The sequence below is a fragment of the Eleutherodactylus coqui genome, chromosome 3 (genome assembly GCF_035609145.1).
Source record: "Eleutherodactylus coqui strain aEleCoq1 chromosome 3, aEleCoq1.hap1, whole genome shotgun sequence".
In the NCBI taxonomy this organism is placed as follows: domain Eukaryota; kingdom Metazoa; phylum Chordata; class Amphibia; order Anura; family Eleutherodactylidae; genus Eleutherodactylus; species Eleutherodactylus coqui.
The window spans coordinates 147,599,328-147,624,954 of record NC_089839.1 but is presented as its reverse complement, the minus strand read 5'-3'; the positions used below and the strand labels follow the sequence as shown (position 1 = coordinate 147,624,954).

Below are 25,627 nucleotides of genomic sequence, written 5' to 3'. Positions count from 1 at the left end.
TAGTGTCTGAATACTGACACGAAGCCCAGGACCCCTGATGAGGCCATTGTGGGCAAAACATTTCAGGTGGCACTAAAGTACATTTTAGCATGCAGATTAGCCTCTGACCAATTTCCATGATTTGGATCCAACTTTGCAACAAGGATCCATTTAAGGGTACATACACAGGGGGCGTTAAAAAAAAAAAAAAAAAAGGGTCTGATATTCTCGGATGCAATTCAGATGGGCAACACACAGACATCCCATGTATGGGCTGAACACTGCACATTGACATGCTATTCTCATCCGAACATGAGACAAGAATTGGACACACCATGGTTTTTGGTTTTTTTTACTTGGACTGTGTGCATACACCTATTCAAATGAATAGGTACTATTTCTGGCCAATTTTCGGGCTGAAGATTGAATGGAAAAAATGCCATGTGCATGTGCAGCACCCCATAGGGACACCCTGGACACCTGACAAATGTGGGGAGCTGGGAGGGTTAAGTGATTGCTTGTCACAGCGGCACTTATCAGGACACCATAGACACCCCTAGGATAGGGAATGCCATTAACAGGATAATGAGGGAAGTAGTTGTCACGAGTGACACCACCGTTCCTACACACCAGAATGATCCTTGGCGGAGAATAAATGTAGACAGAGACAGTCTTTGAGTACCACGGGTCCCTGGGAATGGTTAGGGCTTGGTATAAACTTTTCTTTAGCAAACTTGCAAAAACTCAACAACTACAAGGTAATTTCATTAAAATCTTTACAGTACAGGCAATACAAGAGATTTGAGGTCAGGGAGGAAACTCGGGATGACACCGGTCCTGGAATGGGAACACCCCGGAGGAGGAAAGGGATAGGGTCACTCCACAGACACTCTAACAGCAATTATTGACCTTCACCAAGCCCTGGAGACACGTGGGTGTAACAATTAAGGAGTGTACTTCTACGTGGGGATCCTGGCTGTGGACGGCTGCGTAGGAAAACTTGAAGTTTGGTTAGTACCTCTGCCTTGGCCTTGCCTGGAGAATTACTTGCAATCTCATTATTGGGGCTCACTCCACTCACATCCAGAGTACAGACAGCACGGGATATCTCTTCTCCACTTCCATCTTCACCACAAGGAGACTGAAGGTGCCTCCATGTGACACTGTGTTGGGTGGGACTCTGCTAGCAGACAAAATGGAACTTTGAACCAACTCCTTTCCCGCTCTCTATCACACACTCACACATTTATAACCTCTCAAATACCACATGACATGACAGACTGATACATTTACATGCATGCCAATATTTTATTACAGTTACCCTCTCACGTCCGGCAGCTGTGCCACACACACACTGGAAATAACAAGACAGATTTTGCACAGTGCATCAACAAAGGACAAACATGTATGACATTTATGGAGGGGACCAGGATGATGTACTGGGTCACTACACATGTACCCTAACAATCAAGCTTGTCTGAAACGTAATAGTCTAGTCAGTGGAACGCTATCTAATGTGACAAAATAGTATAGCTGGTACAGCTGTAATTTTAATAGCTCTGTAGAACCGCTAGCTTTTTTTATGAGTATAATAAAGGTTATGTTTTACTATATAGGGGTGTAGAAATTTGTCTTTCCTCGCCTGTTCTAGGCTTTTGGGGGGGTTTTTTGTGCACAGTCAAAGTCCAATTAAAATCTTAGGGAAAAAATAGAAAAGACCCTTATCCGTAAACCAGTAACACCATGCGGTGCCTCCATAGCAGCATGTTTGATTATTTAGCAGAAGGCAGCAAGATATCTGCAAAGCTATGGCTGATCAAAATGTGTTCCTTTACAAAAGATGACTTGTAGGTTGTGCTTGGCAATATATGCCGCACTGAGATTCATACACTATAATTGTTAGCTGATTGCCTCCTGATAATGTCTATTGTACAATGCACTTTGTCATATTCATTGCAATCAAAAATAGGCCCAAATTACAATATCTTATTTCATTCCACGGATTAAAAGGGTATTCCCAAAATCACTTGGTGGCTCAGTGTGTTCTACATATTGAAAATGCACCAGTTCTGACTTGTCACCCCCTCAGCATCCCATCTCCACTCTCTGTTTACCTCAGATTACTACTGGACACGACCTCCAGTAGTTCTTCACTCTGGTCAAGCATGCCCGAGTGCCAGTGCGGTTCACTTTTGGCCCGCTGAATGGAAATTTTGCATCATTAATAGATTGTAAGCCTGCATGATGCACTCCATGTACTATGTGGCCTCACACCCTGCGAATTCTTTTTGTGTGCAAGTATAGTATTAAGCAGCTGCCCCCTCGATATAAGGAGGGTGTGTGAGTGGCTCTTCAGCAGTACCTGCCATCGGTTCTATCTGCTCCTCCATATAGCAGTTTGGCTATTTGCATGTTGGGAGATGTGTTTTTTTTTTTACCTGCCCTCTTGTATTAGTACATTAGTAAGTATATGGCCGATTTCTTGGTCAAGCATGCTTAGCTCCTCCTGCCTTCATTTCTATGTAATTGCAATGTCACTGTCTATAGCGCACAGGGTGAGCATTTGCAGAGCAGGCTGTGTCCTTGCTCTTTCTCCCCTGCATTTAGTAAGCTCAGCTCCCCCTTCTCTGACAAAATATTAACAATTTCATATACAGAGATACAGTTCAGTTGGTCTTATTAGGGCTGTGAGAGAAGTTTTGTAGAGCTCCAAACTTCTCCCCTATTCGTAAATAAAGCATAGGAGGAGGTCGAAGCGTTAATATACTCTAACCAACCGTTTCAGTGCATAGGCAGAGCAGTGTTACTGGTCAATGCATAGAGGTGGCAGGTACCAGCAGCTAGGAGGTGATGCAAGTGTGAAGTGGCCCAGAGAAGCAGGGCCCCTGCATAAGTAGGAATGTGTTTGTCCTGTGCCTATGTATTGTCAGTGTCTTCTATGTGTGTGAATTTGATGTGTATTGCACCTCTGCAGCACTGAACGGGTTACTGTCTGGGTTGTGTCTGGGAAATGTATCTTGTTGTGTGTCATGTGACCTTGTTTTATATATGTGTTTGCAAGGTGTATGAGAGAGCTTTTTTTCTTTAGTCTGAGAGAGGAGTACAATTGGACCCCCACAGACCCTGATCGGTCTGTGCGTGGAATATGGAGGAAGCTGAGCGATATACCTCACCCTGGCTTGGGCCTGCTTTGCCTGGGTTAAACCAGCACCATTTCTAAGGAGTGAGAGTGGATGGAGAACCACCGGATAAAAACCATAATGCAACGGATATCGTCTGTGAGAGGAGAGAGTTGGAGTGAGTGTTAAGTGTCGCCGGGACCAGGACCCCAGAGATAACGGGACTGTGGTTTTCTCCTGTCTATCCAAGAAGCCCCCCTGTCACACCACATCTTGGATTGCAGTGTCTGCTTCCTGGTAGATGTAAATTGTTGTGATGGACTGTTACCAGTTATTCTCAAGTAAGTGGGCTTTACCGACCGTTCACGATTCTGCTCTTAAAACATATCTCTGTGTGTGTGGACTGTTTTATTCACCTTGATGGAGTATCACCGCAGAGGATGGAATGGTAGCGTCACGAGTGACAAGGACAGACTAGGCTACCCTTTGAATAGCCTGCCCTCGATTACTTGGACAGGTCCCTGCTGCCCTTAGGGTGGGAGATGGTAGAGCCCTGTGACAAGGCCCAAACTCTACCCCGCTGTCACATCCTAGGCTCAGGTTCCACTCCCCGGATGCTGTAAGTGTTTCTGAGAAATGCAGTTTCCCAGTTATAAACTCTGGCATGTGACTGGAACGTTCAGCAGCAAAATTGCGTCTTTGTTCCCATGATTTTTCAGCGATATCGCTGCTTTTTTCTGTGGCACCGTGGCCACTTAGATAAAATCGGCCAATTTTTTTTTTTTTTTTTTTTTTTACTGCAAAAGTCAATAGGATTTTCTGATGTTAAAAATGCATTGCACAAAATCACAAGTTCGTGCGAGGCAATAAACAAGGAGGCACCATAGGGAAACATGGGATAAAAAAAATGCAAACTGCGGCAAGATAGAGCATGCCACAAGTTTTTTTCTTGTAAGATAGCATCAGATAAAATATCGCTAATGTGAAGGAACCCACTGGAAAGCATGGGCTTCACATATATGTTTTCTTGCTATTGCATCGCGGCAAAATCACACGATTTAGTCGCCCATGTGAAAGCGGCTTCACCTACACAAATATCAGAGCCTACACCCATAGACAGGAGGCACATAGTAAGCTCATTTAGGCATATGGCATTCTATTTAATAATGTTAGGAAGGTACTGGGCTTTTGATAAAAATGTTGCATTATGGGATAATTCCTTTAAGTAATTATAGAATTGACAGCAATTTGTAAATACAATATAATTGGTTTATTAATAAGTAGAAAAAGCACATCTGAAATAAACACAAAACAATCTGGATATGAGGAACATCTCATCATCATGATTACATTAAAGGGATTGTATAGGACTGTCTGCTTTCTTCCAAAAACAGCACCACTCTTGTTCACAGTTTGCTAGTGGTATTACAGCTCAAGCCCATTAACTTCAGTGGAGCTGAGCTGGAATATTAGACACAACCCATGGGCAGGCATAGGGCTATTTCTGAAAGAAAGCAGATAAAAGAAAGTGATGCTTGGCTTTCGCACTAAACGATGGTGCCATATATTAAGTTTAGACTGTACTGGATGTAGCTCAGTGAAAACTGCACGGCTTAAGGCAGCAAACTTTTAAAGGGCTTGTACAGACTTACAAAAACATGGTTGCTTCCTGTAAAGCCCTTTTCCTACAAAGTCTTGTCTACACATTATCACGAGTGCTCGTCATATTTCATCTCTCAACTGATATTTATATAGGGGCCGTGTTTGCAAACCCATTCCTAGTCATTCTAATGGTTTCGGATAAAACTAGACCAGTGGATATTGCTTTCATTTTTGATCATCTTTTTTGGTAGATCAGCATTTGGGGTCCTTGGAGATAGGTGATCACCAATCACAAGTGTACAAAGAAGGAATTTATATTCATGCATCAATATTACAAGCTGCTTCTAAGCCAAATAGAAAATTGTAGTGTAAGACTTTGCACATGGTCCAATCTATAAAGTATCATCCGAACACACTTTTTGCCGGAGCCTTGTCAAAGGCCGTCTCTGTTCCTTTTCTGGCTTGACTAAACACAGATGGAGCTGCACCTCCTGCTTGTTCTAGAGAAGAAGACATAAAACTGTTGTAAAGTATGTATATAAAATATCAACCGTTACAGATAAGTAACATATTATTACAACTTACGGCATTATGGGTTCTGTCATTTGGCCTATAATCAGCAGGTGCACTTTTTGATGCGGATCTTCTGCGGCGGGCATTCTACAGCAAATCTGCCCCATCTGGACATAGCCTAAAGCAGGGGTGTCCAACCTGTGGCCCATGGGTCACATGCGGGCCAGGATGGCTCTGAATGTGAGCCAACACAAAGTGGGAACTGATTCGGGAGGAGGCGAAGTCACAGGCAGTACCAGGCAGTGGTGGGCTGTGAGTTTCTGCTCACAGATAGGCTCATACAGATGATGACACAGTGGGCGAGACTCGCAGCTCTGTGACTGTCTGACTCACTCAGTCACTCAAGGTTGGATGCAGGAAGCAGACAGCTGCATTCTTACAGTATTGGCCAGGCTTGGTATTGCAGGCAAAATTCCCATTCATTTCAATGGGAACTTGGCCTGCAATACCAAGCCTTACCACTACAGTAAGAACGTAGCTTTCTGCTTCCTGCAGAATTCATTTCAGTACACAAGTGCTCTGGCCTGGTGAACAGCTGATCAGCAGGGGGTTCCAGGAAACAGACCCCCGCCAATCTACTATTGATGACTTATCCTGAGGACATGTGGACAAGGAGGAAAAAGAGGGATGGAGCAAAATCCGTACAGTTGCTTCTGCCCTGGCTGACCCTCACTACACAGGCAAACAGGATCTAATTATTAACCCTTTTGGGATCCACTAATTGCTTGTATAGCTTGTATGTTTTAAACACCAGCTGAACAGATGAAAGGCTTTTCCCCGAAACACGTTTTCATAAGCTGATCACGTACTTTATTAACTAAAAGGAGAAGTTTTCCACACCGCGGTCACTTCCTACTTGCTTTAACCTGGAGTGTTGCGCCTTCTCCACTGCCAGTTTTTTTAGTCCTATTCTCTTATCCTGAGGATAGGCCATCAATAGTTTATAACCGGACAATCCTTTAATAAGTGGAGAAAGACAAAACAATGTGGCCCGGAGATGCCAAAAGGTTAGACACCCCTGGCCTAAAGAGTATGCTCCTCCATTCTATCTGCCCCTTATACTTTTTACTCAAAATTCGCTCAAATGACATCTTTTGAGCGATAATCATTGTGTGCATTTACGCAGCAAGATGGTTGCTCAAAATTCGCTCAAACGACAGTTTGAGTGACAGTTTTGAGCGTTTACATTGCATAAGTTTGTAAATGAAGGCTCACAGGACCGCTATCTTCTGCATACAGCTGTTGTCTTCTTGGAGCGCTCAGCTGGTTTCCAGCTGAGCTCTTTCAGCGGGGTATACAGAATACAGCTGGAGCGCTGTCTTCTGCATACTTCTGCTGTGTTCACGAAGCGCTCAGCTGGTATATAGCTGAGCACTCTGAGTGGGGTGTACAGAAGACAGCAGGAGCGCTGTCTTCTGCATACTCCTGCTGTGTTCCCTGAGCGGGATACGAGCTGAAACAATAGTATCGGCGGTATCCCGCTGAGAACTCAGTGTGCGGCACTGATAAGACTCATCATTGCCTTTCAGCTTGCTGAAAGACAACGATGAGCGAATCATTAATGAAAACTGCACAATGGCCGCGCATTTAGACCCAACAATTCTCGCTCAAAAGACGGCTTTGAGCGAATTTTGAGCGAGAATCGTTGGGTCTAAATGGGCCTTATGACGACAAGATCAGATTACAGAGAGTTTGTTTATTGACTGTTAACATTTATGTTTCATGTGAAATAAACTATGTACTTCAGTTTCTCCCCGTGATTATCTTTTTGGACTATTTTTAGCTTATTAATATGGCTACCTTAAAACACAGGGCTACATTAGTCTTAAAGGGGTTGTCTCGCGAAATCAAGTGGGGGTATACACTTCTGTATGGCCATATTAATGCACTTTGTAATGTACATCGTGCATTAAATATGAGCCATAAGAAGAAGTTATTCACTTACCTGCTCCGTTGCTAGCGTCCCCGTCGCCATGGTTCCGTCTAATTTCGCTGTCTTCTTGCTTTTTTAGACGCGCTTGCGCTGTGCGGTCTTCTCCCTTCGGCTCCGCTCGGCAGCATCGGCGTTTTGGCTCCGCCCCCTTGTACGCGTCATCGCGTAGCTCCGCCCCATGATGTGGCCCGCTTCCAGCCTCCTGATTGGCTGGAATCGGCACGTGACGGGGGCGGAGCTACGCGATGACGTGTACAAGGGGGCGGAGCCAAAACGCTGATGCTGCCGAGCGGAGCCGAAGGGAGAAGACCGCACAGCGCAAGCGCGTCTAAAAAAGCAAGAAGACACCGAAATTAGACGGAACCATGGCGACAGAGACGCTAGCAACGGAGCAGGTAAGTGAATAACTTCTGTATGGCTCATATTTAATGCACGATGTATATTACAAAGTGCATTAATATGGCCATACAGAAGTGTATAACCCCACTTGATTTCGCGAGACAACCCCTTTAACTTTAGGACACTGTGAAGGACATTTATTTTGATTGGTGTTTTACAGGTCGGTCTAAGTAAAGAGCATTCTGGAGTCTTTTAATACACTTAGCTAATGTCTACCCCGACCCTGAAGATCACCAGAGTTCGCCTATAAATTACGCTAGTTTCTGGGATAAATTATAATAAATGTGAGGGGCTACAAGAGGCCACACACACTTTTAGAAAAGTGCTATATGGGGCACATAAAGGCAAAAAAGTTACAAACTTTTGCACAAATTTTGGAACTTTTTAACGCCAGATAACTGCTGTAAACCATTAAATAAAATTTTTCTGTTAATGAAAAAATGTTCAACCAATCTTCTCTACTTATCCAAAAACTATTCTGAGAAACACTGTTGTGTAAAGGGAAAGTACCAAGTTCAACAAAGACAACAAATTACAATAGGAGGACGGTAAACCAGATCCATTGCAGTAAAGCAATTCCACTATACAGGTGTTTCTCCATACCATTTTGGTGGAATTATGAAGTTTATGGTACATGTGAAAACTCTGTAAGAAGAGATTTTGTTTTCTGCAAGTCACTTCGATCTGTCCACACACAGACCTCACTTATCCTTTAACCCGTTAAAGACCAAGCACGGCAAATATACACTTTAATCCCCATCGATAGCAAAAATACGGCACGAGATTAAAGCCTCTGCTTCTGCAATTAAGCAGAAGCAGGTTGGGTTATCAGCTGTTAGTCACAGCCAAGGAATCGGAGGAGAAGGGAGAAACCTTCTCTTTTCTTGGGTACATAGCGCTCAATGAGCGCTTTGGACTGAAAGGTGAGAGTGGAAGTATTACTTCCATTAGTCGACCTGGTGATCACGTGACTGCCAGTTGCCCTCTGTTAGAGCAGAGCTGCAGAGTCCTAGCAGATGCTGATCAGCTCTGCCAGTGACTATTGTTACTACAGGGGGATGTTTTCTCTTGTAACTGTAGCTTCCATGGATGCAGCTTTTATGGATGCCCCAGTTACACTGGAAGTGTCAAATAAAAAAAAACAATGAGAGGTCTTACATGACGTCATGGAGGTCATAAATGGTATAAAAATAGTTACAAAATAAGGTTAAAAAAATTACAGAATAAAATAAAAATATATACATAAAAAAGAAAATGACCCCAAGCCGACACCAACCAAAACCGTCACCGTATGTGCCCTGCAATCCAAAATATACAGATTATACATCAAAACGTCTGAAACAAAATGAGGAACCCATTCCTGTACTTTGTTTTAGTGTAAATATACTAATTTAAAAGAAAAATATATATAAATGTTAAAAAAAATAATTTTTTTCAGCTTTTTACCCACAATAAAACAAAAATTTTGGCAGCTGAAGAAAAAACATAGGAAAATAAAACTACCACATGGTTAAAATCACTAAAACGTGTCCGGTGTTTAGGACCAAAACAGCCTGGATCTTAAGGGGTAATAAGCGCTGAGAATGATTACTCTGGATCTAAAATGATACGAATGATAGGACTGTTCTGCCCATACTTACCACATTCATTCAAAACTTGGTATGTCTTAGATTTGATGGGAACTTGTTTCCCAAGCTTATCTTTGGCTCCTTTGAGATCTTCCTCCTTCACCTTTGGCCTCTTCTTTTTAATTGGGGCATCCTGGGAAAAAGTAGAGAAGCGCATAGGAAATCAGCAATCTAAAGATAGAAGTCTGCATGTATTACATAAATGCCATCTTGTTGCTATGCATTGATGATAGGAAGGTAAATAGTAACAGAAAGCAGCGGCTCTGGAGAGTTACAGAGTCTTCATTACTCTGAATGATGTTCTATACACAACAAGCCTTCCCAACTAATAATGCTACGGTTAGAAATAGGCTAGAGTCTTCAAGCAGAGGCCGAAGGAACCTTGGAAGCTCGCTATGCTTCATACAAGCAGCTGGAAAATCGTCTCTACTACTTCTTTACTTATTTCTATAAGAGAACTATTAGTTTTATTGTTTAACCCCTAATGGTCTCAGAGTTTTTTCCTCCCCACTTTAACGAGTTACGAGTATGATTTTTTCACCCACGTCGCTGTTTGAGGATTTGATTTTTGCAGAACGAGATGTATTTTTCAGTGGTACTATTTAATGTGGCATATAATGTACTGAAAAACTTTTTAAAAATTCTAAGTGAGTGAAATGGAGAAAAAACTAAATTCCGGCATCTTGGATGGGGGGTTGTTTCTATGGTATACATCCTGCAGCTATTTGTGAGTACAATTACTACGATACCAAATTTATATATATTTTTTTTTTTGCTATACTACTTTTTAAATATAAAATAGATTTTGACAGCAATCATTTTTTTATTTGTCCGTCAATATAGGTGTGTGAGGGTTTATTGTTTGCAGGATGTCCTGTAGTTTCAATTTGTTGTATTTTGGAATACATATAAGTTTTTGGCCACTTTTTATGACATTTTTCTTTGAGACAGGGCAACCCAAAAAGTGCAATTCTGGCATTTTTGTGGGTTTTTTTTCTGACGAATTTCAACATACAGGATAAATAATGCGTTACTTCGATAGATCGAACTTCAAAATAATGGGAAAAAAATATTTCGGGGCTTCATGACAGGTTGTCTTTAGCTATTTCTAGGTTTGCTGAAAGTTCTTAAATCCACTGTAACATAATTCCTTCCTCTTAAGTGCCAAAGTTCTAAAGTCAGTTCACCTCCTGGTATAGAAGGAACCGTCAGTGATTATGATGTCCGTTACCTTCTAGTCCAAGCCTTGTTTTTTTAAGTAGTGCCAATAAAAAATTCAACTCGCTCCACAAAAAACAAGCCCTCATACGGCTATATCGATGAAGAAATACAAAGTTATGACTGTCAGAAGGCAGGCATGAGAAAAAGTGGAAGTCATCATGAAAACAGTCTGCAGCAGGAAGAAGTTTGAAGTCAATTTTTCTGTGGGTGAACTACATATATCAGAATGGTCTGGCACCCTGTATCCACTATGTGTGGGAGTGTACACCAAGCATCCACCCCCCTCATTATCAGGAGGCAGTGTGAGTGGTTGTCTTATCGGTGTCCTGCACAGGTGTTATTAGCTCCTCCATTTGGTAGTCAGCTGCCTGCATGGTGAGAGGAGAATGTATCTATACGCAAAGTTTTATCTGCTTCAGTGAGCTGGAATGGCTCTGGAATATCTTGAGATATTTTCTGAGATGCTCTTGGTTGTTTATTACTGTTATACAATGTATAACAAGCTTATGAAATTAATAATTCTTGACTTTGTTGCTCAAAAACCCAAGACTTTTTGAAACAAGTCTTTGAACAGGGTGAAAAGTTTCAGGTTTGTGGTGGCAACGTGGCATTCATTCAGAGTGCATTCATTACTCACTATAATAATGACAGATTTAGATTGTTACTAATGGCCATCCACTTCTTATTACATGATTTCAGCTGTGGACATTTTAGACCTATGGAAAGATCTGTATTTTATCATGATAATGAATTTCATCGTCATCTATTACCACAATCTAACCAAATTTAAGGCCCATTTAGACAGGACGGATGTCAGGCAAAGGATGCACGATACTCGTCCCCGCACATACTCCCTCCCGTGCTGCTGCTCAAGAGCAAGTATCGCTGGCTCACAGCGGGGAGGCTGAAGGAGATTTCTCTCCTCACTCTCCCCTGCCCCTCTCCATTGACTTAACATAGCGGCTGTTCAGTACTGAGCGGCTACTATTTACACTGAAAAATCATCGTTCAGTGTAAAAAGCAGTGTTCAGTACTGAATGGCCGCTATGTTAAGTCAATGGAGAGGGGCACTCGGACACATCCGCCGTGCTGAAGAAAAAAGATCAGGCCGGCATGGAGGAGACCCACGCTGGATCCGGAGAGGTAAATGTCTTTTTTTGTCCATGACCACGTTTAGCATGGATTCCGCTGCGGGATTCAGCAGTGGAATCCGTGCATGCAAGTGGACATTAGGCCTTAGACAGATACATTGATGGAAAAATGAGATTTGTTTAAAGTGGAAAGAGGAAGCTCAAAATAAAAAACAAAAAAAAGGGCCGGATCCCTAAGAGGTTGAAGGTGATATGCAAGATTAAATACATGGCGGCTGTCTTTCACATACAGCTCCTCACTTGTGGTATTGCTGTTCTGCTCTATTGAAGTGAATGGAACTAAGCTGCAATACCACTAATAACCTGTGGACAGGTGTGGCGCTGGGATTACAAGAAAGCAGCCAGGGTATCTTTTCTCCTAAAGGAGAGCGCCTAGAAGGTATATGAGGAGACTTCTAAGGCCATGCATGCTCCTCTAGGAAATATGCAAATAAGGAAGATGGAACAATAGCTCTGCAGCGCCACCTATTGGAAGGCAGCATTCCTGCAAGTCAATGTCAGACTCTTTAGACAAGCCTTATACCAATGATTGGGAATTGTAAACCAAGCAGAATACCATACACAGACAGCTGTTTCTGGGTGATTGCCCCTTATCAGTTCGCAGTTGGTTTCTGGCTTGGCTAGTGAGAGGCCTATGACATATGTCGGGAAGAACAGATGAAAACTCAACAGGAGATATACTGTACATAGATGGATAAAATGGACTGGGCTTATGTGCACTTTAGCAAGTTGCTTTCTAAAAAGTGTATGCCGCCAGATCCCAGCTCCAATTTATCCAATACGTTTACACAACGTGAGTGACTACAGTATAAATACAGGGAGAAAAATCTGCATCTTCTTGGATAACAGAAACCACTCACCCTTTACAAAGTCATTATGGCATGCAACAGAAATTTCCACGGGGAGGAGAGGTCATAGTTATACTCTCCAGAGCTGGCACAAAACTATTTTGTAAACTGCCAGTGACTCTCGTCTCAGAATAAAGATCCAGAGATTTTGTTGTCACACTACCGGAGATGAAGAGTGACACAGATGACAACGATTTCTAATTTGGACACAGTGAGTCATGAGGTCACCTTGAAAATGTCTATTCCACCAAGAGTCTAATCAAAGCAGTACAGCTTGAGAGTGTACTTAGACTTTTCGATGACTTTTCCGAATAAGCTGTCATGTACTTACACGAAGAATTACTCTATTTCTGGCCATTACAATTTGTATTCTGCATTTTTAGCAATTTTCACTTCTGCAAGTTGTATATCTAATTCTCAGATATCTCTGAGCTACTGGGTGGAGACTAGTTGCTAAAATGGCTCCATACACTACACACACACAGAAAAGAGGAGATTCTGCTTCCCTCTCTCATATATAGAGAAGACATTACAGAGAAATGGTCCTGAGCTTTAATCCCAGCCAATAGTAAGAATACTGTGCGGGATTAAAGCTCCTGCTATATAGCAGGAGCAGGTTGGGTCCTTGGGTATTAGTCACAGGTTTTTAACTGCTTCTGCCTTCTCCTTTTCAGGCCACATAGCGCTCAATGAGCGCTTTGTAGTGAAGGGAGAAAGCAGAAGTGTTAAGGCCCTTTTAGACACAACGAGAATCGCTCAAAAATCGCTCAAAGCCGTCTTTTGAGCGGTTCTCGTTCTGTCTAAATGCAGGGACATCGTGCAGTTTTCATGCACTAGTCGCTGATCGCTGAATTCTAGTGTGCTAGAACTGAGTGATCAGTTATTATCAGTGGAGCAGGCTGTTATCAGCCGACTACACTGATAAGATTCTCTCAGCCTGTGTCCTGCTCTGAATTCACAGTGGGGACACTGTCAGTCAAGTGGAGAAGAATACAGTTGTTTGTTTATGCAAAGCAGCTGTATTGTTCTATTAGTGGCCACAGCAGTGTCCCGCACCGCTTGCATATTCTATAGTAGTTACTTAGCTACTATAAAGTATGCAAAGATGATCGCTCAAAACTGTCACTCAAACTGTCGTTTGAGCGACTTTTGAGCAATCATCTATAAGTGTAAATGGGGTTTTACTCTGCCAAGGCGGTGCTGCAGGGTTCTAGCAGATCCTGATCAGCTCTGTTACTGACTACTGTCACTAGAGCAGAATACTTTCCCTCATAACTGCAGCTCGTATGGATGTCCCAGCTACAGTGGAAAAGCGTGAAATAAAAAAAAGACAATGTGAATGACCCCCAGAGGTCTTATATGACGTCATGGGGGACATAGATGTTAGAAATAATAGTTACAGAAATAGGTATAAAAAAAGTTACAGAATAAAATAAAAATATACACAGAAAACGACAGACCGCAGACGCCAACCATATACGCCTGAAACAAATTATATATCAAAACATCCTAAATAGAGATGAGCGAGCACCAAAATGCTCAAGTGCTCGTTACTCGAGTCGAACTTTCAGTGATGCTCGAGAGTTCGTTTCGAGTAACGAACCCCATTGAAGTCAATGGGCGACTCGAGCATTTTTGTATATGACTGGTGCTCCGCTAAGGTTTTCATTTGTGAAAATCTTAGCAAATCACCAAAGTCATGTAAAAAACACAGAAATGGATAGGGCAGGCGAGGAGCAACATGCAGGGCTGCATTTCGGGCTCCGAGGTCTCACTATTAAGCCACAATAGTGGCAAGAGTGAGACCCCCCTCCCCGCACTGTCAGCATAACGATCGTTCTCCTCTGCCGCAGCTGTAACAGCTGTGGCAGAGAGGAACGATGTTAGCCCATTGAATTCAATGGAGCCGGCAATACAGCCGGCTCCATTGAAAGCAATGGGCTGCCAGCCAGCGCGGGATGAATTTTCGGGAAGGGCTTAAAAATATAACCCCTTACCTGAAAAAGAAAGATTTTAGTGTAAAAAAGAATAAAAATGCAGGCATTCTCTTCAATGGAGCCGCTGCTGCTGCCGGCAACTCCATTGAAGACAATGGTCCACTCGCACACCTGAATTCTTTTCCAGGGAAGGGCTTTACATATAAGCCATTCCCTGGAAATGAATTAAAAGTGATTTAAAAAACAAAAAAAAAAAAGATACTCACCTCCCTTCAGCTGCCGGGGCACAGCAGCGTCTTCTCCTGCTGTCCCCTGCACTGTGGTGCTGAACTGCTGTCATTCAGCTGAGAGCTGCGCTGAGCCAATCAGGGGCAGCTCTCAGCTGTCATTCATGAATTCATGAATGGGTGTGAGTGAGATCTGCCTCTGATTGGTCAGGCTGTGACCAATCAGAGGCAGCTCATTCAGCAGGTGGGGATTTTAAATCCCCGGCTGCTGAATACTACTCACAGCTGTTCAGAGCAGTTCGGGAGAACTGCCAGCTGGCCGCAGCTAAACTCCGTCTGCCGGGACCAGGTGAGTATATATATATTTTTTATTTTTACACATTTCTGGATAAATTGCAGGGAAGGGCTTATTTAAGCCCTTCCCGAAAATTCATTGTGCGATCGCCGGCAGCCCATTGCTTTCAATGAAGCCGGCTGTATTGCCGGCTTCATTGAATTCAATGGGCTAACATCGTTCTGCCGGGACAAGGTGAGTATATATTTTTTTTACTTTTTACACATTTTAGGATGTTTTTCAGGTAAGGGCTTATATTTTTAAGCCCTTCCCGACAATTCATCTCGCGCTCGCCGGCAGGCCATTGCTTTCAATGGAGCCGGCTGTATTGCCGGCTCCATTGAATTCAATGGTCAGTGCTCGTAATCGAGACGAGCACCGCGTGGTGCTCGTCTCGAGTAATGAGGATCTCGAGCACCCTAATACTCGAACCAGCATCAAGCTCGGACGAGTATGCTCGCTCATCTCTAATCCTAAACAAAATGTGGAACCCCTTCCCTTCATTTTAGCATAAATATACTAATTTTAAAAATAAAGAACTATAAACCTAAAAAAAATTTTTTTTAGCTTCCCTCCCCCCCCCCAAAAAAAATTTAAAACAGTAAAAATAGTCAGTGAAAAAATACGTAAAAAAATTACCCTATGTGTTACAGAAAAAAAAGTAATGCAGCAAAAATAATTTTGGTAGCTGAAGAAAAAAATTAGGCCAGTAAAACCACCACATGGGTAAAATCCCTCAAAAAATGTCTGGTCTTTTAGATACAAAACACCCTGGTTCTTAAGGGGTTAATGATTATGTTCTAGAACAAACTGAAGTATAACATTACATTGTATCTGCTCCATACATTAAAGCTCAAGAACCCCCAGAATGTACCTAATAAAGGAGCTGTGGTGGGTAGTTGATTACATTTTGCTGCCCATCCTTACGTTATGGCCTCCCAGTCTGCCCCCCTTACTTTAGTAATATCTCTAAATGCCTTATTAGCCTTCTATAAATTAGACTTCAGTATATAAACCTTTACAATGGACCATCTATTGACTGTAAAAGTTGTTGTACCTAAAGATCTGTATCTTTAATATGTATTTCTAGGAGACTGGGAAGGTGTTTGACTGAGATCGGGACCAGCTGGAGCGAAGATTGCCACTCAAATAGTTTGCAAAACAATATATTAGTTCTGTATGTTAAAGGTTGATCTAAATAGCAGGTGAGACTGCAAAAGGCCCCAACATCCACCTCCACCATCCTAGAACATCTGGCTGCTGTGTTTTTAGCAACCAAAGGATGGGAGAAAAACAGACCTAAGCGATATATGTGAATTCAGCCTAATACTGACTCTCTAGGTGCCAAGAAAATCAATATTTTTGACTCCTTAAAGGGATTGTCCCATGAAATTATATTATCCCCTATTCACAAGAGAAAGGATAATTAGTTGATTGTTAGAAGTCAAGCTGCTGGGATCTCTGCTGATCGTGAGAATGGGTGTCCAGAGCATTCTTAACCCCTTAGTGACGAAGCCTGTTTGCGCCTTAGTGACGGAGCCAAATTTTGGAAATCTGACATGCGTCGTTCAACGTAGCATAACTCCGTAAAGGCTTTACATATCCCAGTGATTCTGATATTGTTTTTTTTCCACATGTTGTACTTCATTTTGGTTGTTAAAAGAGACTGATACAATTTGTGTATATTTATTAAAGGTACCAATATTGGAAAAATTTTGAAAAAATTGTCATTTTTTCACATTTTCAACTGTAATATCTCAAATATGTCCAAACATACTGTACAAATTTTTGATAAGATATATATTTCCATCTGTTTACTTTATTCTGAATGCACACTTGAAAAACTTGTGTTTTTTTTAACCATTTAGAGGACGTACAAATCTAACATTACTTTTCAGCATTTTGAGGAACACTTTGTTTTCCTGCACCAAGCCAAGTTTGCAAAGGCTCATGAATGTCAGAATAATAGATAGCCCCCCAAATGACCCCATTTTAAAAACTACACCCCTTAACGTATTCACTGAGGGGTGTCATGAGTATTTTGACCCTACCAGTTTTTTTTCAGGAATTAATTCAATTTAGAGGAGAAAAAATAAAATTTTTGCAAATATGTCATTTTAAAGACATATTTTTTCCTATAGTGCCCATAAAAATGAGGATTGATACCCCCGTTTCTCCCGTGTTCAGAGACATAGCCACTGTGGCCCTAATCTTATGTCTGGATGCACAACGGGACCCAAAATGAAAGGAGTAGTCGGTGTCTTTCAGAACATAGATTTTGCTTGAAGGCGTTTTAGGCCCCATAGCACTTTTGTAGAGCTCTTGAGCGGCCAAAACCAAAGAGAATCCCCACAAGTGAAAACTAGACCCCTTTCCGAATTTATCTAGGGGTGTACTGCCCATTTTGACCCCACAGTTTTTGAATGAATTCAAGCAAAGCAAAAGGAAAAACATTTCATTTTAGTTTTTTTTGGCAATTCTGTCGTTTTAAAAACTGCTTTTTTGGTACAGCACACACATGAATGAAGACTTGCACTCCAAAATGGATACCCCTGTTTGTCCTGTGTTCAGAGACATACCCATTGTGGCCCTAATCTTATGTGTGGATGCACAACGGGGCCCAAAATGAAAGTAGTCGGTGGCTTTCAGAACAGAAATTTAGCATGAAGGTGATTTAGACCCCATTGCCCACTTGTAGAGCCCTTGAGTGGCCAAAACAACAGAGAACCCCCACAAAGGATCCCATTTTGAAAACTAGACCCCTTAACGAATTCATTTACTGTGTATTTTTACCCTACAATTTTTGAATAAATCTAAGCAAAGCAGTAGGGAAAAAATTACAATTTTAATTTGTTCGGCAGTTGCATCAATTTAAAAACTTGTTTTTTTTGTATAGCGCACATAGGAATGAAGACTTTCACCCCAAAATGGATACCCCTGTTTGTCCCGTGTTTAGAACCATACCCGTTGTGGCCCTAATCTATGTAAAAGACACATGGCTAGGCCTATAATGGAAGGAGCACCCGTTGGATTTCAGGGTACAACGGAATAAATTCTAGGCCCCATTGTTCATTTGTACGGAATAAAAATTGACTCCGTAAAAATCTCCCCCCCCCCCCTCCGCGCCCTTTTTGGCGTTCCCCAAATCTTAGATAAAAGTAATAATGTGAACTGTGTGCTATTTCCGAAGACGGGTAATTACGGAGGCTGGTTGGCATGGGTACATGGGGCAATAAAACCGTGTATCCCCCCTCCTCTCATGCTTTTTGGGGGTCATTTCTTGACCTCAGTGGCAGGGATGGGGTGTAAAGTGGCGCTCTGTGAGTCTCCGTAAGCTTGATGAGGTGCGGCGGTCTCGCACAGAAGACCCTCAGCAAGGTGCTCCTGGAACTGCAGGAAGGCGAGCGTTCCCAGGGCTTCTTGTAAATTGCGTATTACAGGTAGCGGTCTGAATAACGCCGGGCTCACGCAGCCGTAGGCGGGATCCGCTTGCGGAGGCCCACAGCGGATCCCAGCTGTGAGCCGGCCGTGACCCTGCGTACGGCCGCGTAATGTACTGCGCATAACTGCCTACTCACACAGGCTGTCATGCGCAGTACTTTTTTTTTGCATTTTCCGCACCGTCGCTTAGCGATGACACGGGTACCCGCAGCCCGTATACAAGGTAGTTGCGTATGGGCTGCGGGTATATCCGCGACCATGGAGCACAATGGGCTCTATGTTGCGGATATCCGCAGTAAAATAGAACCTGCTGCGTTCTCTTTTCTGCGAGTGGATTACGCAATTCCAACCCACTAATGTGAGCGGAATTGTGTAATCCAATGTGATTGATCTGCGTATTACCGGGGATCAGACGCATGCGGAATCCGTTATTCCTATCCAGTCATGTGAGGCCAGCCAAAGGTAGATCGCTACCTTTTTTTCACGTGACCGGGGACCGCTCAACGAGGGACCGGGGACCGCTCAATTAGGGACCGGGGACCGCTCAATTCCGGGGGGGACTGCCCGCATCCTGGGATGACAGCTCCATGCTGTCAGCTACCTGCGGGCACCGACAGCATGTAGCTGTCACGTCCTCAGGCAAGTGGGCATTAATCCAAAGAGGATGCATAAAACTACGTCCTCTAGGATTAAAGCCCACTTGCTGAGGACGTAGTTTCCCGATGGGGCAGTCGTTAAGGGGTTAAATGAATGAAATGATGGTTGAACCTGCTTACTACCTTTCCACTCATTTCAGTAGGACTAGCGTAGATAGCCAAGTTCAAGTGCACCACTTATTTCAATGCAATCAATGGAGAGAGCTGAGCACTTGAACTGGGCTATCTTCAACAGTCCCCCTGAAATAAATGGAGCAGTAGAGCATATGAGCAGCCATCAGGAACACTCTGGGCCCCATTTTGCCGATTGGTAGGGGTACCAACAATGAATCAGCTAGTTATCCTCTATTCATAGGATAGGGGATAATTTAAGATGACTCTCTGGTCATGGACAAATCAAGATGGTCATACTAATTCTCTGATTACCCAGTGCAACTGTGCATTGGTAGTCTAAGACACTGCATGCTGCTTTGAATAGCCAACATGTAATGTCTTAGACTACCGATACGTTACCAATGCACAGTTAGTCAGAGAAGCGGTGCAGCTACCTTGGTTTATCCAGGACTGGAGGGTCGCTCTAATTTCATGGAACAAAACTTTTAACCTCATTAGCTACTATCTTATTAGAAAGAATTAAAAAAGCAATGTTTATCATCATCTTTTTTGTCATGTCAGGGACTGCTGAGATTCAAATAGGAGCCCACCAGGGTGCGCAGGCTGAGACACCATATTCTCGTTACATAATGTGAGCAGAAAAGCCCCGATGTGTCTCTATGTAAGATCAGAGACACACAAAAGTACAATATAAACGCATAGAATACTTTGGGCAGTGTGTCTCTGTTAGTGAGGCATTACTTTCAACATGCCAGGATTGTCATTGGGGTAAAGGCAGACAAATTCAAGATTATGAAATTTTGAGTGAAGTTTGGCTTTAATTACTTTTTATTTAACATCTGAGGAAAAATTCTCATTCAATGCATAGTTGTGCTGTCTAGCAGTCTATAGATTGTAAGTCTATATGCAGTGGCAAGAATGATACACGATAGCTCTGCACCACTAAGAATGTGGACAAGACAAAAATAGAAAAGAAAACTGGCCCGCAGTAATCCATAAAAATAAAAGTTAAAAGGATTCTGTCATCAGGTTCATGCTGCCCGAACTACAGGGATCTTATCCTCATGGGGGTTTATTCTGTTTATTCTATTTTAAACATATATCACATAATTTTTATTATCCGTTATGTTTTTCCAATGTGTCCATAAAAAATTTAGGTTGTCCATGATATTTTGGTAAGTTGTCCAAAAAAATAATGTCCTCTGACTATACACAAAAGAGGAGAGAGCTGTTAGTCTTCATGCTGTGGCTGCCATGACCCCCCCCCCCCCCCCACCACCACCACCTCCGAGTCAAACTTCAAAAGCTGCAGCTTTTCAGAATAACCCCCCCCCCCCCCCCCCCACGAGGCAACCGGGTTACCAACCTAAATGTATCTTTTTTTCTGGACAACTTACCAAAATATCACGGACAACTAATAATATTTGTGGACACATTGGAAAAACATAATGAATAATAAAGATTACAACTAATACATGTTTATAGGTCAAATAATAATATGATCTCATTACCAGCATTTACAGGGAGCTGGAAAATGACGATAATTACAGTCATGATACCCGGCAAAGTACCACCTGCTCAAAAACATCTTTTTTCAGAGACAGGGTAAAAAAGTGTCCTATTTTTACGGACTGTTCAGAAATGTCTGTTTATGCAGTGGACATCTCTGTCCTGGGTTCATGCTATGTGCGGTTGACAGAATCCCTATAAAAAAGTGAATAAATCAGGAACAAAACTATGTAAAAAAGTATATAGTATAACAGTAGCTGATAGGAAAATGCAATAAAATAGCCATTAGTAAAAATGAATATGAGTTTGAACTTTCTGTTCCTGCCACTCCTGAAGCTTATTCTAGATGTACAGTCTCTCCAGGAAGAGTATTCCATCAAACCAGACAAATCTTGAACCTGACACATTATATATATTATCTGTGTGTCAGGTTCAAGATATATATATATATATATATATATATATATATATATATATATACACATACACACACACACACATTAGTTATGTTTTAATATGGTCAAAAAAGTATAGTAATAGCATGTTACTCACCTGTGGTTGGGACATTTCTGCCCACAAGTGGTTAATTAACGCAGAAGACGCAATACAAGAAAGAAGAATTCTGCAGTCCGCTGCTCAGTAGCTGCATCTATATATATGTAGACAACGGAGTGACGTGGGTAGTGGGTGTTTACACACAGCCTTATCCAGAGATGCGAGGCACTCAAGGGTTTTATTTTGTAAGATGACTGTGTAGTGTGAAGAATCCAAGCAACTGTTGTTTAAAAGGGGGTACATGTTACAACAGCTGCCAAATTTATCAAACATATCATCAATTCCCATACAACACAAAGCAACAAGGCAGCAAGAATCAACCATATACTGGAAATATTAAAGTAGATACAAGTTGACAATTTGGACTCACGGATGTAACAAAGTTTAACTTAACTCTTAACGTGTTAAGCTGTGTTTCTATATCACAGTTTATTTGCGCTATTCAATGGAGTTTTGTTATGTCAAAACAACAATAGCTTTTCAGTGGCTTAGGATAACTTGTAGCATAAAGTTATCACAAGCTAATTGAACTTTGCAACACCTGTGCTATTATGTTATTGAAACGTTTAACCCTTTGCAATCCAATTTTGGATTCAGGGTTTCCTAGGGGGCTTTCTCTTTCTGCCATTATACAATGGCAGCACCTGCTGGCTAGAGCCAGTACTGTGGTATGGGACATGTTGGAGAGGACCCCGACAACAGAGCGGCCAGTAATATACAGTAAGAATACCCTGCCGGACGTCCTCCGACATCAGAGCTGTACAGCCTGCAATCAGAATGTCTTTCAACATCAGACAGTGGATTGGAAAGGGTTAAATTCCAATTGATTTCACATTAGCCTTCAAAGCACGAATGCACAACCTTTTCTTGTCTGACGGCTAAATTATTAAATGTAACTTGAAGGGGTATTACCATCTGAGATGTTCATGGCATATCAAAAAGTAGGTCATAAATATGTGATAGGTGTCGATTCCAATTCCAGGGCTTCCAACTTTCAGTAGAAATGGGGTCCGCTTCTCCCCATTCAGCACTCCAGAACAGAAGAGACAATTGCTGGATGTGGTTCTCTTTCTGCAGTTTATGTGAGTCGCTGTAACAGCAAACTGCTCACATAAACTATAATGAAAATAGCCACATTTATGCATGGCCATATAAGAGGGGGGAGAGATGCCCCACTCTCCCTTCTTAGCAAAGCGTCTCGCAGCCACCATAATGAGCAACTGCTTTGAGTGTGCTTGGCTCCATTTACGCCTGTCCGACAGGGGAGCGGAGTGAATGAGAAAATTGACTACGTACCAGATTCAGGTGCACAGACAAAGATTCAGGCAAAGGAAGCGCCAGAACATGGTCAGCGCTGTGAGTTCGAAGCCCCATCCCCCTAGAGAGCGAACATAAAAACAAATATTCTTGGCACTGTAAGCGCCATATAAAAGGGAATTTCAGCTGTGCTACACAGAGAGCGCGCAGGGTCTGTGTAAGTGTGTGGAATTGCCGAGGAGCTGCCAGGACAGGCACAACAGTATGCAGAGGAGCTACTAGAGAGAGACTAATTGTTGCTGCACTGAGGAAACACACTTCCTGGAGCCACAAAGAAGAAAGAGAGCCTGTGTAACAGCCCTGAACTGGTGGGGGTATTTGGCTGTTACCAGGAGCGATGGGAATGATGTGGTGGAGTTGCACTCCTGACCTGAGGTGGTATGGGTCAGTGGAAGTGATGACTCCTGTGCAACACAATCGTAAGTGAGGCTAGACTCCAACAGATAAAGTAAGTGTGCACAAAGGAACAAAATAGTTAGCTAGCAGGGCTGCTGTGAATAGGAACAGACACATTTGCAGGAATTTGAAAACTTTTTAGAAATTTTTGGGCTTGAGCACTCGGGTGTCGACAGAAATATTTATATAAATATGGAATAGGCCTGAAATCCCAGAGTCATTAATACCGGAACTCGCACTCAGAAGGGCTTTAAATATAAATTCAATGAATGTCTGAGCGCTGCCTCTGATTGGTCACAGCACTCAGCCAATCAGAGGCAGGGTTTTCTGAAGGTGGGGATTTTCAATACCCGGCCACCAGAAGAAAGAAGAACTCTGCCAGGGACAGAAAGAAGAGTCGGTCAGCACTTTTCAGGTGAGTTATATTTTTATTTATTTATTTTTTCTACAGCTAAGGATGATTTTTCAAGGAAAGGCTTGTATTTAAAGCCTTTCTCTGAAAATCTCTGCAGGGCTTGCCATCATCCCATTGCTTTCAATGGGGTTGCAGAAGCGCCGGCCCCATTGAAAGCAATGGGAGAACATTGTGCTCCTGTGCCACAGCTGTTTTTGCCGCTACCTTGGTCAGCAAAGCCACTGCTGAATGGGCCAAGCAACTGTGCAGTGTTATCTGGGTTCTTCGTTAGAAAAATGACTAGATATTGCGCATTAGATCGGCTATGCTCCGAAGTTTATCTGTGATGCTTCCCTGGACTTTGCCAGGCTCTTAGATTGCGCATTGTCAGCTTTGGTAGCCACACGCCGCACGCTGTGGCTTAAGTCTTGGGAGACAGATGCCTCCTCTAAAAGGAGGACACAAATATACCTTTCATTGGCACAAGGCTTTTTAGCGCTAGACTGGACTAGATCACTGCAGATGCCGCAGAATAGACCTAGGCATGCAAGAGCCACACAGAGGAAGAGATCTTCATTTTGTTCCTTCCAACTCCAGTTCCCAGACCTCAGATAATAAATAGGCATCACAATATCAGAAGTGAAGGTCCTCCTTTTAAACAGAGACCCTCCTGGCATTCACATCCCCAGCACTCAAAGTCATCCTCCACTAAATCTTCCACATAATGTGTGGCCCCCACCTGATTTTTCCATGGTGGAGGGACGACTTTCCCTGTATAAGGAAACCTGGCTCACTGACATCTCAGTCACCTAAATTTGGGAGGTAATTTCTTCAGGCTACGCAATAGAATTTTAGGCCCACCCTCCTGATCACTTCTTCAGCTCAGAGATTCCGAGGTCTTCCCCAAGGGCCAGAGCCTTAGTACAAGTAATTCATAATCTATCTTCGCAAGGCATCATCATTCCAGTCCCCCCTTCTCAACACTTTATGGGTTTCTATTCTAACTTATTCGTGGTACCCAAGAAGGAAGAGTCTGTCGAACACATTCTGCACCTGAAGAATCTGAATCGGTATGTGAATGTTCGACATGTCCAGCTGGAATCAATGAGATCTGTAATTGCATCCATGGAGCTGGAAGAGTTTCCTTCGTCCTTTGACATCAGGGATGCCTACCTTCATATCCCCATCAGTCAAGCACATCAACCTTCTCTCCAATTCACAGTCCGATCCAATCCCTATCAATTCACGTCTCTTCAATTCGCGTTAGCCACGGCCACACAAAAATTTCCAAAGGTGCATAGATTTACAAATCGAGGATGGCCCTCCTCCATGCCAAGGGGTTAGTAGCCATTCCTTATCTCAACAACATCTTAATAAAGGCCCTAACCTTGGCGGCCAACTTGGAAAGTCTTCACATTGTTATGGACACACTGTCCAGGTTTGGATGGATCATCAACCATCCCAATTCTTTCTTCTCACCCTCATAAAGTCTGGATTTCCTAGGCCTCTCCTTTGACAGGGCTCAAATGTTCGGATGCCACCAGGGAAGCTGCTTTGCCTCCAGAAGCAGATACGCTCTTTACAAACTCAGCATGAGACATTCAGCTAATTTCATACTCGGCCTCTCTAGTGGGCCATCCTCTCGAAGTGGGACAAATCCGCTGACTCCTTAGATTGGAAGATCCGAGCACCTCTGCAATCACAGCACTCACTTTCTGGTGGCTGGACTCCCCAGGGGTTCATCTATGGCACTTCTTTCTGACCATCCAATGACAGGTACTCACCATGAATGCTAGTCTCTCTAGCTCGGGAGGTGGTGGTGGTGGGGTGGGGGGGTTCTCTCGGGTTTATCATTGCATTTGGAAGAGTTTCTATGGTGCAAACTTTGCAATTTTCACCCGATCCTCTTTTTTTCTTATCCTACTTACAGTCCTTTCTACACGAGTGTGCGGATCTTGTTTGAGCCTTGGTCTGTGCTTTTCTGCAAGGAGTCGCTTATGCTGCCTCCATTTTTCAAAGACAAGGTGATAGTATGTCCCATTCCCCCCTTTCTACCTAAGGTGGTGACAGCTTTTCAGCTTAATAAGGACATTGTACTGCCTTCCTTCTCTCCCAACACAGTTCATTCAAGAGAACGTACACTTCACAAACTGGATTTAGTACGAGCCTTGCAGGCCTATCTACCTCAAAGGCCCCGTTTCAGACACTCCGATTCCCTGTTCATAATCCTAAATTGCCCGAGGCGTTGCCTTGCGGCTTGCAATGTCATCAATTCTTGCTGGATATGATCCACG

At 42.8% G+C, this 25,627-nt stretch overlaps 1 protein-coding gene across 2 annotated transcripts in view; it reads right to left on the bottom strand.

The window, feature by feature from the left end:
* Positions 1 to 4,345: 4,345 nt before the first annotated feature.
* Positions 4,346 to 25,627, bottom strand: part of STIMATE (STIM activating enhancer) — a 56,508-nt gene continuing 35,226 nt past the window's right edge. The window contains exons 1-3 of one of the 2 annotated variants that reach the window (XM_066596286.1): positions 21,224 to 21,336; positions 9,246 to 9,366; positions 4,346 to 5,200 (exon numbers count right to left, since the gene is read on the bottom strand). In XM_066596286.1, the coding sequence (XP_066452383.1) occupies positions 5,103 to 5,200; positions 9,246 to 9,366; positions 21,224 to 21,238 (234 nt within the window). In that variant the 5' untranslated portion in view covers positions 21,239 to 21,336 and the 3' untranslated portion in view covers positions 4,346 to 5,102. Of the gene's footprint in view, positions 5,201 to 9,245; positions 9,377 to 21,223; positions 21,337 to 25,627 lie in introns of those variants that run through there. The other variant, XM_066596287.1, reaches the window with a different exon arrangement.